The sequence below is a fragment of the Vespula vulgaris genome, chromosome 18 (assembly GCF_905475345.1).
Source record: "Vespula vulgaris chromosome 18, iyVesVulg1.1, whole genome shotgun sequence".
Taxonomy (NCBI): domain Eukaryota; kingdom Metazoa; phylum Arthropoda; class Insecta; order Hymenoptera; family Vespidae; genus Vespula; species Vespula vulgaris.
In genome coordinates, this window is record NC_066603.1 from 367,819 (window position 1) to 383,194 (window position 15,376).

Below are 15,376 nucleotides of genomic sequence, written 5' to 3' on the forward strand. Positions count from 1 at the left end.
GTTCGACGAACAATCGTGGGAACTCGGGAGTCACGTAATCGTTCTTCTCAAAGAAACTCGTATAGTCAGAGTGGCGCGAAAGGTATATTCTCATTGTATTGTAGGTCGCGTGTCTCGCGTGTAGAATAAAAAAAAAAGAAAAGAAAGAAAGAAAAAAGAAAAAGGGAAAGAAAAAATGGTGATAACTCGGTAAAAGTGTAAATTCGTAAACGGTTTTTAGTTCTCCATCCACTTGACTCTTTTTTCTTTCTTTTTTTTTCTCTTTTTTATTCTCTTTACCTTTGATGCTCCCGGACGAGGTATGCGGAGTCTGCGGCGCGTGCGACGTTAGCGGCAACGGCGAACCCGAGGAGGTCGCGGAGTGTTCCAGCTTGGAACTCACCGCGCTCCACATCTCGAACATGTTGAACGCCGTGGTGACGGTCCTCTCCCGTCTCCCCTTGGCAGCTTCTGCTCCTCCTCCTCCACTTCCTCCTCCTCTCACACCGCGCGATCGCCCGTCGTCGTCGGTGCCCTTGATCGGCCCGGCCTAACATCCGCCGTGATAAACCTTCGACGTCCACTCGACGCCGACGTCTTTTCCACCACCGATCGTCGTCTTCTTCCTCTTCTCCTCCTCCTCTTCCACCACCACCACCACCTCCTCCTCCTCCTCCGCCTCCTCCTCCTCCTCCTCCTCCACCACCACCACCACCACCACCACCACCGCCGCCGCCGCCTCCTCTTCTCCCAACGACTATCGTCACCTCCACTTCTTCTTTCGCTTCCTCCACCCTCTCGGACGCTTTTGGCGCGCGGTATCCAGCACGACACCGCGCCTCGATTCTTCTTCCTTCCTTCCTTCCTTCCTTTCTTCCTTTTCCTTTCTTTCCCTTCTCCTTCTCTTTCCCTTCTCCTTCTCTTCTTCCCTTTCTTTCGATTCTATGGGAAAACTACGGCCCTATCTAATCGCCACGCACTCGAATCACTCCCAACCGGCTCGTCGTACTTCTTCCCGAGGCAACGGTAAAGTTATTATCGAATCCAGTGTACTCGTCAACCATGATCTTCGTTCGAAGACGCGACATGCTTATACTTTTAGTTTTCTCCCCTTTCTCGTCGGATCTGTAAACAGTATCGTCGATTCCATGCCTAAAACGTGTTCGATGCGCGGATACGTTCGTTCTCTCGATCGAAACGAATGAGATTTTCTATGGACTTTTTGTTATCGTGGGAAGGAAACAAACATGTGCAACTCTTGGCAGTGGCATTCCGATCATCGTACGCGACCTACTATTTTTCTTCCATTTAGATTACAGATAGATATATCCAGGTCCGGAGATAGATAGATTACCTAGATACACCTTTCTCGTTGAAATTACGCAACGAATGCGTTCGATACGCAAACAGGAATTTCCTGATTCCTCGATAGGGAAGGTTTAATATTTAACGAAAGTCATCTTTCGGATCAAAAAATTATTTTCTTGCGAAAACTGATGAAAAACTTGAAACAACGTATTATTGTTTCTACCGAGAGATTATATATAAGAACAAGGCGTGTAAAGAACGAAGGGAAGAGAACTCTCGCGGAAGGAGGTCTCGTTCTCTTTGGGCGTTCGCATTCCAGCGCTTCGAGGGTTCCCCTTTAATCCTGCCGCGTTGCAAGTACGACGAAAGAGCTCGTGTCGAGGGGAACCGCACTTTGCTATCGAGCGAAGCTCGGAAGCGAACGAGCGAGCGAGCGAACGAGCGAGCGAACGAACGAACGACCACCAGCGGAGCGAGCTTACCAGCCTGCCTGCCTGCCTGCCTGCCTGCCTGCTTTGCCTTCCTTGCTTACCACCGACGGCACCCACTCACCCCCTTGCCTACATATTCACCGACTCTGCCTACTCTCCATGTGCTTTCATGACGCTCTATAGTTTCTCCTCGCTTTTATAGACCAGAACTGGTGGGATTCGCCGTGGAGCTTCCTTCACCTGGGATGCACCCACACCTACTTCCACACCTCTTCCTCTCTCTCTCTCTCTCTCTCTCTCTTTAGTTACACGAAAGAGTGAACGAGAGGGAGAGAGAGAAGGGAGAGCGAGATATATTTATACTTACACCCCTTCGCATAGCTATGTAAGAGCTTCTGCATTACGCCTACTACCCTTCTCGTTTGTGTGTCGACTCTATCTACCTACCTACCTACCTACCTACGTGTATACACGGCTATCTCTTAGTGTTGGTTAGAGCTCTCTACGTGCGGGAGTAGTAGGTATGTATACTTCTTTGCTGAAGTACTCGAAAGAACGTATATCGTCGCCCTTCGACCGTGCGTATGTAGTATATATAGGTCCATAAGAAAGAACGTTTCACGGTGGCGCATTCGCGAGTATAGTACGTGTGTGTATGCGTGTGCGCGCGAGTGGGACGACGCAGCGGATATACGTAGAGGGAGAACCGAGTCGAGCTAACATTCTGCCGGTCCTACTAGCCCACTGACTCGATCTACTCCTCTCTCTCTCTCTCTCTTTCTTTCTCTCTCTTTCTCTTTCTCTCTCTCTTTCTCTCTTTCTCGCTCTCTCAGTCGCACGCTCTCTATCGTTCACCCTACTACTACCACCGTCGTCCTTCTCTCTCGCTACTCGCTCGACCAACAGCAGCAGCACGCGTCCCGCAAACACGCGCACACAGATAAACGAAGCGTATATTCTATGACCTATGTAGTACTTCTTCCCTCCTCCCTCGAGCAACACGCTCTTTTCACCCGTCCGAACGAACGGTTAGCTGCTTCCTAACAGTACACGCAACGGACCTGCTCTACTGTCTGTGACGTAGCACGCGAGATCGGATCTCCTCCTCTTCTCGCATCGTAGCAGAACTTTATGTTCCACGGTAAGACCGATAGAGAGATCGATCTTCTTTTCGTTTCCTTACACGGTACCCTCCTTCTTTTCCGAAAGATTACGTAGCAAATTTAATCTTTTATATCGTCGATTGTAATTAATCCCGTTTTGGACAAGTTTTGAAATAAGCGTCTCAAATATTAGCGATTTGAAAAAATTATCAAAGTTGTTTAGTAATTGGAAGATGACGATTTAGAAGGATCACGCGTACGGTGCAACGAACGATCGTAAACTTAAATAAATTTTTTCTTTCCTTTCTTCAACATTTCTTATTAACGAGCGACGATAACTAGTTAAGTAAGAACTTTTGTATATAAAAAGTTTTTAGTTTTCACTCGCTCGAGCAAATTATCAGCCCAATATTACAAAACAAGACTATTAGGTATATGTAGAGCGACCGCATAGAGATCGAAGACTCGAGACTCGTCGAGGACAAGTCCGTATAGGTTGGAATCACCTGCACGAGCAACTCTTTCTCTCCTTTCCTCCCCCCCCTCTCTCTCTCGATGGTTGCTGAGAACTATACAACGACGACGACTAACGACAACGACGACGACTACGACGACTACGACGACTACGATGCCGTAATAACGGCGGCACGCTCGTGCCAGAACCAAAGTGTACGGCTACGTGTACACGACCTAAATAAGATGCGATGCCCCCCGGGGCGAAAGTAATTCACGTATATATACACACGGTGCCGTGCGAGCGCGAGCGCAACTTTGCGCGATTACGTCTCCGCGCGTATATACTTACGCGAAGCCGGCTCGCCGACTTTAAGAATGGCGAGTTCCAAGAGCAAAACTCGGTCCTTAGAGACCAAAGATTCCAACTACGTTTTCTGCGGAAGGTCGTGCGTAAAACCGAAAAACGAGGGAAGGGAGAGGGAGAGAGAGAGAGAGAGAGAGAGAGAAAAGAAGATAATTGAGCAATGATTAACATGGTAATTAGCGATCGTTTAAGCGGAAATTATAACAAAGCCTACGTATCGATGCTACGAATTCTTATACGTAAGATTCCTATCGATTGGAGATTCGACCGTCCGAAGAAATAGATTTTAGGCGATTGCAAGTCGTAATTGCAAAGTTCACGGTCGTTGCTCTCGGCGAAGTATTAGATTAGGTGCAAATGGAGCAACGCGATCTCGAACGTGTTTACGAATGCGTTTCGACGAATGCTATTAGTAAATATTTATACGCTTATCTTATCGAAAGATTTGAGAGAGAGAGAGAGAGAGAGAGAGAGAGAGAGAGAGATGGAATGCAACGCACGACCAAATTCACGAGCTCGCAATTAAACGTTCTTTTCATCGATTTTCATCCGACTCTGCTGTCTTTTCTTTCTTTCCTCGATATATCTACGCGCACGTGGGCATTTCCGCTTGCATCGCGCGAGGACGCGCGATTAGAGATAAAAGCGGAGGCGCGCGGGCCTCCGTATCTCCTCGCGTTCGTCATCGACAAATCCTTGTCGTCTTCGAACATGTCGTCGAATCTATTAATCGTCTCTTGGTTATTACCGTTCCGTTTTCTTTCTGAATTTTTTCGTTTCTTTTTCTTTTTTTTTTTTCTTTAATCGCACGCGAGCTCTAGTAGGACGTAGGACTCGTGAAAAATTTCGTTCCTCGTACCTACGTAAATGTACGTACGAGGAAGAGAAAAGGACGAGAGATTACGTAAGAGGAGCCCACGAGTCCCGTGTAAAGAGATTTTTGGCGGGCTCGATAAATCGGCGAAGCTCGGAATGAGAACCCGCGTTTTCCCATTCGCCTGCGTGCAGTAGGCGCGCACGCGCACACGCAGAAGCCGAGAGCGCGGCGACACATCGAGAGAGCGCGATCGCGCGCGATCTAGGTATTACTTAATAATATCCATAACCGGGAGGTATAAATGATGGAGTGGGCGAGAGGGAGTCGTATGGGAGAGTCGGATGCAAAAGCAGACGCGAAACTGTGCAAAGAGGATCAACGGAAGAGAGATGAAAGCGATCGAGAGAACGATATCGCGCTACTTTAATTTCTTTTTCCCCCCCTTCTTCCTTTTTCTTTTTAAGAAACACACCAGAAACTCTCCTTTCCGAGCGGCGCGTCTTACTTTCGCCGAAATGAGTCACCACGAAGTACCGAGAGAGAAATTTAAACGGGACGAGTTTCGAGGATCGATCCTCTTCTCATTCGAGCGTGTATACGTATATCACAGTAGTAGTAGTAGTAGTAGTGTAGTAGTAGTAGTAGTAATAGCAGCAGTAGTAGTAGTAATAGGAGCAATAGTTATAATAATAAAAGTTCCTCGTCGAATGCACTGCCGTTGCACACCCTGTTGTTACTATTACTATTATTATTATTAATATTATTATATTATCGTACGAAGAACCCCAAAGAATCTTTGGATCACCAGCTGCGTTTCATTCGTCGTTTTTTTCACAACTTTCGATTATCATTATCATTATCATTTGATTCACTTTCACTGAGTAGCACAAGAGAAACGATCCATTCGCGTATTCCCTTCGCACTGCACGAGACGACGTCGGCGAGGGATTCTTGAGGGTTGGGGATGGTAGGGGTGGAAGGTACGTGGGTAGGGAGAAAAGAGTCGGGGAATAGACAGGCGAAGAGACAGAGAATGAGAGAATGAGAGAGAGAGAGAGAGACAGAGACAGAGAAAGAGAGAGAGAGAGAAATAGAGAGACAGAGAGCGAGCAAGAGAGAAAGAGAAAGAGACGGAGACGGAGACAGAGAGAGGGAATAAAGGTGTCACTAGGAAGTCCCGAGAAACGTCGATACTCCTAAGAGTACCGCACAACACTTCGATAAAAAGACCGGTGTATCTATGACGATCCTCCCGAGAGCCGAAGAGGGCTCGGACGTTCTCGATCGGGGCGTCGACTGGTAGCACGCACGCGGGGGACAATCACGACCCCGTCTCCTCTTCCGCGACTCTTCGAGCACGAGGCGGCGCCGTAGAAGAGAACTTTGCGACTCTTCGCGCCACGATCGCCACCCGCAGTTTTGCCATCGGTCCACGCACGGGCACGCACTACTTTTTCCCGGCGGAAATTATGCGCCCGCGCGCGCGTCTACGTGTGCGTGCGGTATGCGAGAGAGGGAGAGAGAAAGAGAGAGCACCCTTAACGAATGAAAAATCTTTCTATATTTAGTCTCTCTTTCTCTCTCTGTCTTCAATTTGTTCACGCGTACACTCGCGCACTCTTTCTCTCGTTGTTTTTGTTAATTCAATTTTCGAGATATCTTTTGAAATTTCTCTTAAGAAACGTCGGAACGAACCGAGGACGACGATGATAACGAGCACCGAACGGTGTCCCTCGCGAGAAACGAGAAAACGACGGTTCCTACGGCGGTTCCTACGGCGGTTCCTACGACGGTTCCTACGACGGTTCCTACGACGACCGTGGCTCCGGGTTGACTAGTGCGCGCCGCGCAAGACCGAACAGAGCCAGCCCCACCGTTTCTGCACTCTTACTCTCTCTCTATCTTCCTCTCGCTCGCTCTTCGGCCCTCCGCTTCTCTCCCTCTGGCCTCCGCCGGAGGGAGCGCGCGCAGCGTACCGAACCAACGAGGGAGCGAGAGAGTGCGAGGAACGCAATAGATAGGAGAAAAGAGGGAGAGGGGAGAGGGAGAGGGACAGAGTGAGAAGGTTTATGCGCGAGAGGGTGGGAGAGGGAAGGAAAGCACGAGCGCAGTAGCGCGGAGGGCTTCCATGGGAGGGAGTGGGGCACGCCGGTCGTCTTGGAGGGGCCAACGAAAGGGACAGAGAGAGAGAGAGAGAGAGAAAAGATATATATATATATAATATGTGTATATACGTATGTATGTATGTACGTATGTATGAAGAGCTAGAAGAAGAAAGTGCCAACGCTGAGAGCTTACGGATAACTTGGAAACGTGGCGAGAGAGATTCGAGAAAAGTTTCGTCGAAGAAGGGTTGCTGTAAACAGGATCACGTTGGGGCAGGTCACCCCTTCTTCTTTTTCTTTTCTCTCTCTCTCTCTCTCTCTCTTTCTCTAGCGTACGTACATCCTTTCCTCTTCGACAGGGTGCTAGAGTGGTCGTGCTTGTTTTCCTTCCGGCTGATGCTTCTCTTGCATTCGCACGAGGTGTTACTTTTAGTCGTTTCGACTTGTAAAATTGTGTGTGTATGTGTGTGTGAGAGAGAGAGAGAGGAACGTTGGGAAGTCATCTTTCGAGGGCGTAAACTCGACTCGCTCAAGCGTTTAATCCTGCCTAAGTGCGTCTCTCTTTCTTCCCATTTCTCGGACTAATTATCCGACGAAATCTGAATCCCAGGATAGATTTGACTACGCTGTTTTGTCCCATATTAACGAATCGATTCTCTCGTTTCATTTTTAATCTTATCGAGTAAGAGTATCGAGGTGTATAAGTATGGAAGATACTCGAGTACAAAACGGTTCGTACTCGCTTCGAGTTATTTTACCTCACGGTGTGACCCGTTAAAAAAAAAGAAAAGAAAAGAAAAAAGTCAAGAAGCCGCTCTAAACGATTGGGGGTAAGTCATCCCGTTTCTCCTTTCCCTTCGTTGCTATGCGTCCCGCATTGATATCTATTCTAGCGAGTAGCTCCAGCAGGTGTTCCTCGCGTACGTGGCGGGTTCGTTTAAAAATTGTAACACGTGCGTTAAACATGTCCATTATTCTCGTTCAAGAAGAAAAAGAATTCGTGAAAAGAAGACGAATTGATCTATTTTGTCTTATTTAATTCTCTCAAAGTTCCTTTCTCGTGTGTTTGACTTGAAACTTTCGTATATTGCATTTGCACGAACGCGAGTCGTCCTTTTTCGAGGCGTCTTTTGGAGGAACAAGGACGAACGAGCGAGGAAGTTTTAATGCGAAAGAAAGGTCAGGATAAGAAGAAAGCTTCCGACCGAGTTACGTACATATCCCTACGTACGTGTACACGTGGGGAGGAATAAAAGGAGAGGCAAACGGAACAAATAGGATTTAGTTCGCCTCTAGCCGTCGGATCTACGTTGCTATAACTAACAAAATATATAGTTATATCAAAAAGAGAAGAAAAGGAAGAAAATCGCGTAAATTTATTATACGACGGTGATAGCGGTTATTTAAAAAAAAAAGAGAAGAAAAAAAAATCAAAGGAGCCTTATCTCGACGTCGTCTTTAAACGATCTGTTGGCTACTTTGGTCTCTCGCAACGTAACGTCTAGAAACGACAATGACGACGACGACGGCGACGGCGACGGCGACGGCGACGGCGACGAGGACGATGACGAGGACGAGGACGACGAGGACGACGACGAGGACGGGTGTAAGGCGGCGCACGCACTTGCCACGACGATCGATCGTCCCCCTGCGATCGATCGGCCCAGAGATGCCGGCCGTAGGCGTTGTATACTTGCCAGAAAGTATACACGTAACAACACACAGCAGGTATCACCGTTAAGGCTCATCAAGGAATCTCGCGGGCCTTTGGCATGGCTCGAATATAAAGAACCTTCTCTCCCGTTGTTCTTGCTTCGCGATCTGAATTAAGACGGGGTACCGGCTTTCGTATTTTCGATTCAAAAATCGTTCATATAAGTAGCTATGTACATATATATCGCCCACGTGGAGTCAATTTTCTTACACGTAGTAAGATATAAGAAGACGAAACTTCATGACTTTTTTTTAGATACGAAAAGACGTTGAATTATTTGCGAATAAGAACGATTTCGACCGCCAAATAGTTCATCTAGAATAGGAATTAACTTAGGATCTTTTTGTGACGATTTAAGGTCGAGCGGAGAAAAGTACCAGGGAAACTGTAGAGGATAAATTCGCGACGGTAAATTTAGATACTCTGCCGTGGATTCGCAAAGTCGAGAGAAGTCGCGCTATCGATCGGCTTTGAAGAATTCGAGCGAGTTGCGAGGAGAAAGAAAGAGAACGCGTAATACCGTCGATATATACGAAGCTCGAAACGTTTCGTTTAAAATTTTCTTGGACCGGATTGCTTCGCTTCGAGAGCGGAGGAGCGAAGCGAAGCGAAGAGAAGAGAAGAGAAGAGAAGAGAGGAAAAGAGAAGACAAGATGGGGATTGAAAACGTAATAGGAGGATAGGACATCTGTATCTCGCGATACAAGAGCACCACCGACACTCGATATCGCACCGTTAGGTCGTCCACCCTCAACCGAGAGGCCTCCTCTCATTGTCGTTTCGCATATTATTCGAGACGAGGGATTTCTTACAGGTATACGTGGGAAGATATGCGATAGAATCGATCAGCCCTCGACCGGTGAACAACTTTTCTTTTATTACCGATAAAGAAAGGAGAGAAAGAGAGAGGGGAGAGAGAGAGAGAGAGAGAAAGATAGGTAGGTAGATGATTTTCAATAACCGCGAAAAAGTTCCGTTTCTTTCGATCGATTCTATCGTACCGGAAGGAAGGCTTAGAGTACGATCATTTGTACTCCGGAAGTCGACCTTGATGCCGTGAATAACAGGAAACTATAACAGTAACGATAACAAAAGGAGCAATGCTCGGATTAGTTTCCGTTAATGAATCTTTTTCGAAAGAGATAATACGCAAAGAATCGTATAATCATCGTCGTCTACGTATCTATCAGGTGCAAGAAAGTTGGTCGGAATTGCAAAGGCTTAACAGCTCGTAACCAATCCGTACGGCGTCGTCTTCCATGCCAATCGGAGCGCGTCGAACGTCTGATAATCGAGTTAAAAGATTTCACATCGATTTCCACGATTCCTGCCGCGCGAATTTACTTAATATTCCTAAACGCATCGATAGGGAAATAAAAGAAGACCCTCGCATACATATAAGATACGTAAAAACGACGTCGACCAAAGTCAAAAATTTTGGTGGGCGAATCGGCTCTTACCGATTCCATCGTCATCATCGCGATGAACAAACGGATTACAGTTATTTCCTCGATAGGCACACGCTCAGTCAATGACCGAGGCAAACGTTTTAGCATTCTTAAGCTCGCTCGGAAGAGAGTTGGAGATAGGTGGTTCGCTTCGAAAAGGTAGTCCCGAACAAACGAAAGAACGTTACTAGTATTCGTTCGTGGTGCGACCGATCGAAGAGGAAAACGTGCGATGGAAAAGTAATCCAAGCGGATTATAAAATTACGTGCTATCTTACGCGCGTCTGAGTTGGCTCGAGTTATTTTCGTGACGGGGGAAAGAAAAAGCTTGCATATCGGTAGAAATTTCAGTAGACGAGAAACGAGAATCTTAAGTAACGATGTAGCTGTAAAGGAAAGAAAGGAAAGAAAAAAAAAAAGAAGAGGAAAAGCAAAAGAGAAAAGATGAAAAATACAAAGAGAACTCTTGAAAATAAGGACGGCAATCCATTTAAGGATTACCAAATTGGTGTCCCGCAGCGAGTTGGACTTGGAGAGTCCCAAATTCGTACGTTCTACCTGCTGTGTCTGATTCGAGGAGCACGTGCGAAAGATATTTCGCGACTTGATCGTCGTCGTCGTCCTCGTCGTTCTATACAATACTCGAATGTGTTGTGTAGATCGAGCGAAACGACGCAAAAAACCGTAAGAGGCGCCTCTTTTCGTTTCGTCTTTTCACGTCGAGAAGTTGGAGAAGGAGGTGGTGGTAAAGGTGGTGGAGGTGAAGGAGGAGGCGTTGTAGGCGAGTCGGGCCGATCGATAGGCATACGCGCGTTATACATATAGGCGCGATCGATGCGGGGGCCTCGACGCTCGTGTTTAAGAGCGAACGCCACCGGTGCGGATACGTAGGTAGGTGGGTAGGTAGGTTGGTAGACCATTGAAAGCGTGCAGGGATGTACCGTTAGCCACGTCACCACGTCACCTCTCTCTCTCTCTCTCTCTCTCTCTCTCTCTCTCTCTCTCTCTCTCTCTCTCTCTCTCTCTCTCTCCACAGTCAGCATTATAACTCGCTCGCAAGCGCGCCAATCCTACCCATTGAAATTCCTGTCGCCGAAAACGAGCCGTCGAGGATCGCGCAATCCTCCACCCTCCTTTATCCCTCCTTTATCCTTCCAGCGTCACGTAGAGAGCAACGTGCATCGTGTAAAACTCGAAAGGATACCGATGAAGATCGAGTTGTATCTGACTGGACCGACGAATTCAGGAGATAAACTTTTCTTACGGAGTAGCGGATTACGGAGTAGAAAAGTTTCTTTACGTATATGCAAGCTACTCTGTGTGTGTATGTATATATATATATATATGTGCGTCTATAATAAGTACTATACTCTCGCTCCTTTCTTTCGATTGATTCGATCCGGGAGTAGATTTTATGTTAATGCGATATCGAGAGAGGTGCTTTTATCGATTGTCAGGGGGATAAACGCGAGACGTCGATTAGCGATAAGTAAACGAGTCTTTACGGACGAGCGTAGACAAGCGTTGGTAATTACGGGAGAGAAAGAGAGAACGATGTTTTTCTGTTCCGTCTTTTTGTAAAGTCGCGTGAAAGCAATAGGTTTCGCGTCGTTTATCGGTTGTAGTTACGCAAATAAGATAATAAGGCGATAGAAGGTTAAATGGCTACACGTCCGATGAAACGTTTCGAGATGCTTAAAGGAGCTAAACAAGTAATATCGAAAAAAATGTAAACTATTTGAGAGAAAAGAGAGAAAATACGTTGGGGAAGAGAAGTATCGGTTGCACGGACCGTTTGGTTGCACGTCGTCCGCAACAATAGAAGTACCTCGGAGTTGTAAAAATTATGGCTGCTTGGCATTTCAGGGTGAAGGCCCCCCAGGAGAGCTAGTGATATTTCAAAAATTCTCTCTCTCTCTCTCTCTCTCTCTCTCTTTCTTTCGGTCTCGAACGTGCCGGAACGAAATTGGTGAAAGGATTAAAATGAGAAGTGGAAAGGACTACCATTCAACGCGCTCGGAGTTTTAAAGATAGATATAAAAATTTGTTCAGCGCAATAAAACGCTTTGACTATCGAAGATTACGTATAAAGGGCACACAGTGTCGATCACGGACGTTGTACGATTTGTTTTTTTCGGAGAGAGATTTTTTTCGAGAAACGTCTTACGTATTCTACGAGCGAAGAAGGCACGTTGCTCGAAACGTTTTTCGTTTGAGAAATGTTTACGAGAAGGCCGGTAGTACCTGGGCAAGAGGAATGAATCGACGTTGACCATTGTCGTAGGTAACTTTCTCGTCGATAACCGAGTTCAACGAGCTCTTTTGGCACGGCCCGCGGTATTATGAGGTAGCGCGAAGCAAAGTGAAATTTCCAGCCGGTCCTCTGCCGTAAATTAAGTTGCGACAACCGTACGCGTTCGACGAACCGTTGTCCCGAAACGAAGAACGAAGGAAAACCTGGACCAACCGCAAGAGAGGAAAAGGATTGTCGACTTTCTTTTCGGAAAAGCTACCACAATTTTTTTTCATTCTCAGCCTCTCGTCTCTCTCTCTCTTTGTCATTGACTTTACACGTCCTACCTATTACCACGAAGTCTCATAAATTTTGTGGCGAAACTTACGGTCGAGGAAACGTGATTTTCCAGCTGAAACACACCTGCTCCCTCTTTCGAGAGTTTACGATAGACGGATTCTTATAGGATTATTAGATATCTATCTCATCGTAGGTGGAAAGAAAGGTTCGGCTTCGCGAGATGGGTATATCGAAATAAACGAAGCGAGATAACGCCTTCGCTCGATTTACTTCGCTAGATGTTCCAGTAACGAGCGGTTAAGTCAAATATATCGCGTTCCCTCGGCCGCGGTAGAACTTTTTTGGCACGACTCACGGGTACGAAGGTGTTACGCCGTCGGCGACGACTGCTCGGGGATTCTCATTTCGAGCAAACCTTTTTCGACGATATTATTCGTGGCGGTAGCAGAGAACTGCGTAACGTTTCTAACGATATCCTCCTTCCTCGTTACGTACATCCATTGTTCCAAGTTCGAAGTTGGGCAAGTCTTGATCGCGATAGATCTCGATCGTCTCGATCCTGGTTCTCTCGGTCCGCACGAAAATCGTGATGTGGAAGGAACGATCTCGAGAAAGAAAGAGGGTAAGAGAGATGGCGAAAGAGAGAAAGAGAGAAAGGGAGTATATATTTAGTCGAGCTGGACCGATGCCAAGCTCATCAACGAAAATGAAATCTGGGTCTCTCCGCGCTGCCCGCTTCTAAAACGTCGCCGACGACCTCTCGATATACGTCCATGACCTGTGCGACGCGTCGAAAACTCGGCCCTACGTCTAACGAGAGACCAACGATGAGAGGTAGAGATCGAGAGAGATCGTACAGAAGGCACAATTTTCGTCTCGATAATCTCACGATCTAACTGATCCCAGGATATTCGACGGAACCGCTTTCTCGAATTACACACGAAACAACTCGTATGCGTACTTTCCTTCTTCGAGATGCTACGGCTCCTTGTTTTTCTCTCGATCGTTATTTCATACGTGAGACAATAATTAGATTAGATAAAAAGGATTGCAACGAAAGTAAAATTACTGGGGCATTGCTTTTCGCGAATGTTACGTAAGACGATACGGTGTCCCGCAAGAGAGTATGGGAAGCCCGGCCTGCAAAAAGCTGAGCGAGACCCTCCCTTACGTCCCTCCTACTCCCTTCCAGTTAGGTCGAGGTCCGGAAACGTTTTTGACGCCGCAGGCGGGGAAAGTGACGACGACGACGGCGATGGTGACGGCGATGACGACGACGACGACGACGACGACGACGACGTCGACGACGACGACGACGACGACTACTATTACTAAGACGACAAGGACCGAAGCTCTTGACAGATGGTTCTCTCTCATTCCACTCTCATATACGCTCCTCTTCGAGCTCGCTCGGATCGCCAAGGGCTACGCCGCAGGATCGCACCTTCTTGTACGGTGTTAATGGCCGCACGAGCGAACGCGCGAGTGCACGCTTGCTTGCAGACAACTTTTATCCTTCGCTCGAAGAGAACTCGGGATAATTCCGCAACGATATATGACTCTCGATAAAATCGATAGTTCGCTTTCTCTCTGCCGATTTATCTTTCTCCTTCTATCTCCTCTTTCGACGCGACTCTTCGTTTTCTCTCTCTCTCTCTCTTTCTCTTTTCGACCTGCATTTATATTGTACGCTACATGTGTGTGTGTGTGTATATATATCCTTATAGCCCAGAACGCTCTCAGCCGTGATTCTAATCATCGCCCGATACGGATCGGACGTTAATAAGTCGATGCTCGTTGGCCGGTTTAATTTATCAGTCGACGCACTCGCGTTGTCCAATTTAAACGACGCGCCGATGACCATGTAACTACTCGCTCGTACGCTACGTTCTCGGATAATAACGTGGATATTAGGTCGAATCTCCTGTTTCGAGTTAATTACTCGTCCGATATTAATTGCTCGCTGATACCGGTTGAAATTTTCCAATGTCTAGGTACATAATAATTTCAACGAGATTCGATTTTTATCTCCATCATATTATATCGTTTCATTCATGTTTTGTTTTTCTATAGCTTTGGCCTCGTACGTACATATGTACATATACGTACGACGATTACGTAGGAGATATCGAGAACGCTCTTTTCCGAATGGGCTCCGACTCGCTTCGCAGCTATTCGCGCGAATATCATTCTATCGGATCCGTTTACAATGCGATCGCATTGAACCCTGTGATATGGTAGCACTTTAGCGCTGGATTATGATGGTACCGTGGAGCTTACGATATATGCGTATAATGGTTTCGATATAATCGTTCCGACGCATTGGAAACGCGCTTTCTCTTCGAGAACTCGTTCGAAAAATATTCATCTCCCTTTTTCCCCTCTCGATTTATAGGTCAAAACATTCTCGTAATCATTGGATTCATTCAAGTTTTAGTCTCGAGGATCTCGGAATCGAATGATACGTCGTGGCCTCTCTCCTTGTAAAAGGAAAATGATGAAAAAAAGAAAAAAGACAAATTCTCTCGAGCATTAATCCAAAATAGCGATAGATATTATAGATTCGCGTTCTCCGACCTACTCTCGAGCACTGCCTTGATAGCCTCGGGCTTTGCCGCAGGATCGCGTCGCCGACGTAATGGCTATGCAAGGTGCGCGCTCCGACTCGCGTCCGCCACCGCTGCATTCATTGAAAATACGCCGCTTATCCATAGGCACGTACCACGCGTTTACACGTTCTACTGGTCAGCCTCGGCAAAGTCCTTTTCGTAACACGTAGGTACATACGTATGTACGATCAATGTACGATCTATGTACGTTCGCCGAACATTCCTACGTTATTTTGTTACATAGACCGAACTGTGTTCTTCGTAAAATGGAAAAAGAAAAAAAGAAATGTAGAAAGAAACGCAAGAAAGGAATATTATCCCCCTCGACTCGTACGATTCCATTTTAATATCTTTTTGAAACACAAAAAAGCCTTTTTATCTTTCTATGGATAAAAGTCCATGTCGATCGGAGAGGGAGAATACAGAGAGGCGTTAAGAAGCGAGTAAAAAGGAAAACGTATCCTCGTCCTCGAACAACGTCCCTCGAGGACAGCGAGAGCACGATACAC

General features: G+C 46.7%; 2 protein-coding genes across 8 annotated transcripts in view; one reads left to right on the forward strand and one right to left on the reverse strand.

The window, feature by feature from the left end:
* LOC127070497 (histidine decarboxylase) overlaps positions 1–15,376 on the forward strand; it is an 88,706-nt gene that overhangs the window by 40,371 nt on the left and 32,959 nt on the right. The gene's annotated exons all lie outside the window — the stretch shown is intronic.
* LOC127070500 (probable nuclear hormone receptor HR3) overlaps positions 1–15,376 on the reverse strand; it is a 61,257-nt gene that overhangs the window by 38,207 nt on the left and 7,674 nt on the right. The window contains exon 1 of one of the 4 annotated variants that reach the window (XM_051008583.1): positions 280–638. The exons of 2 other annotated variants lie outside the window; for them this stretch is intronic. In XM_051008583.1, coding sequence (XP_050864540.1) covers positions 280–403 — 124 coding nt within the window. In that variant the 5' untranslated portion in view covers positions 404–638. Of the gene's footprint in view, positions 1–279; positions 639–15,376 lie in introns of those variants that run through there. One more of the 4 variants, XM_051008586.1, reaches the window with a different exon arrangement.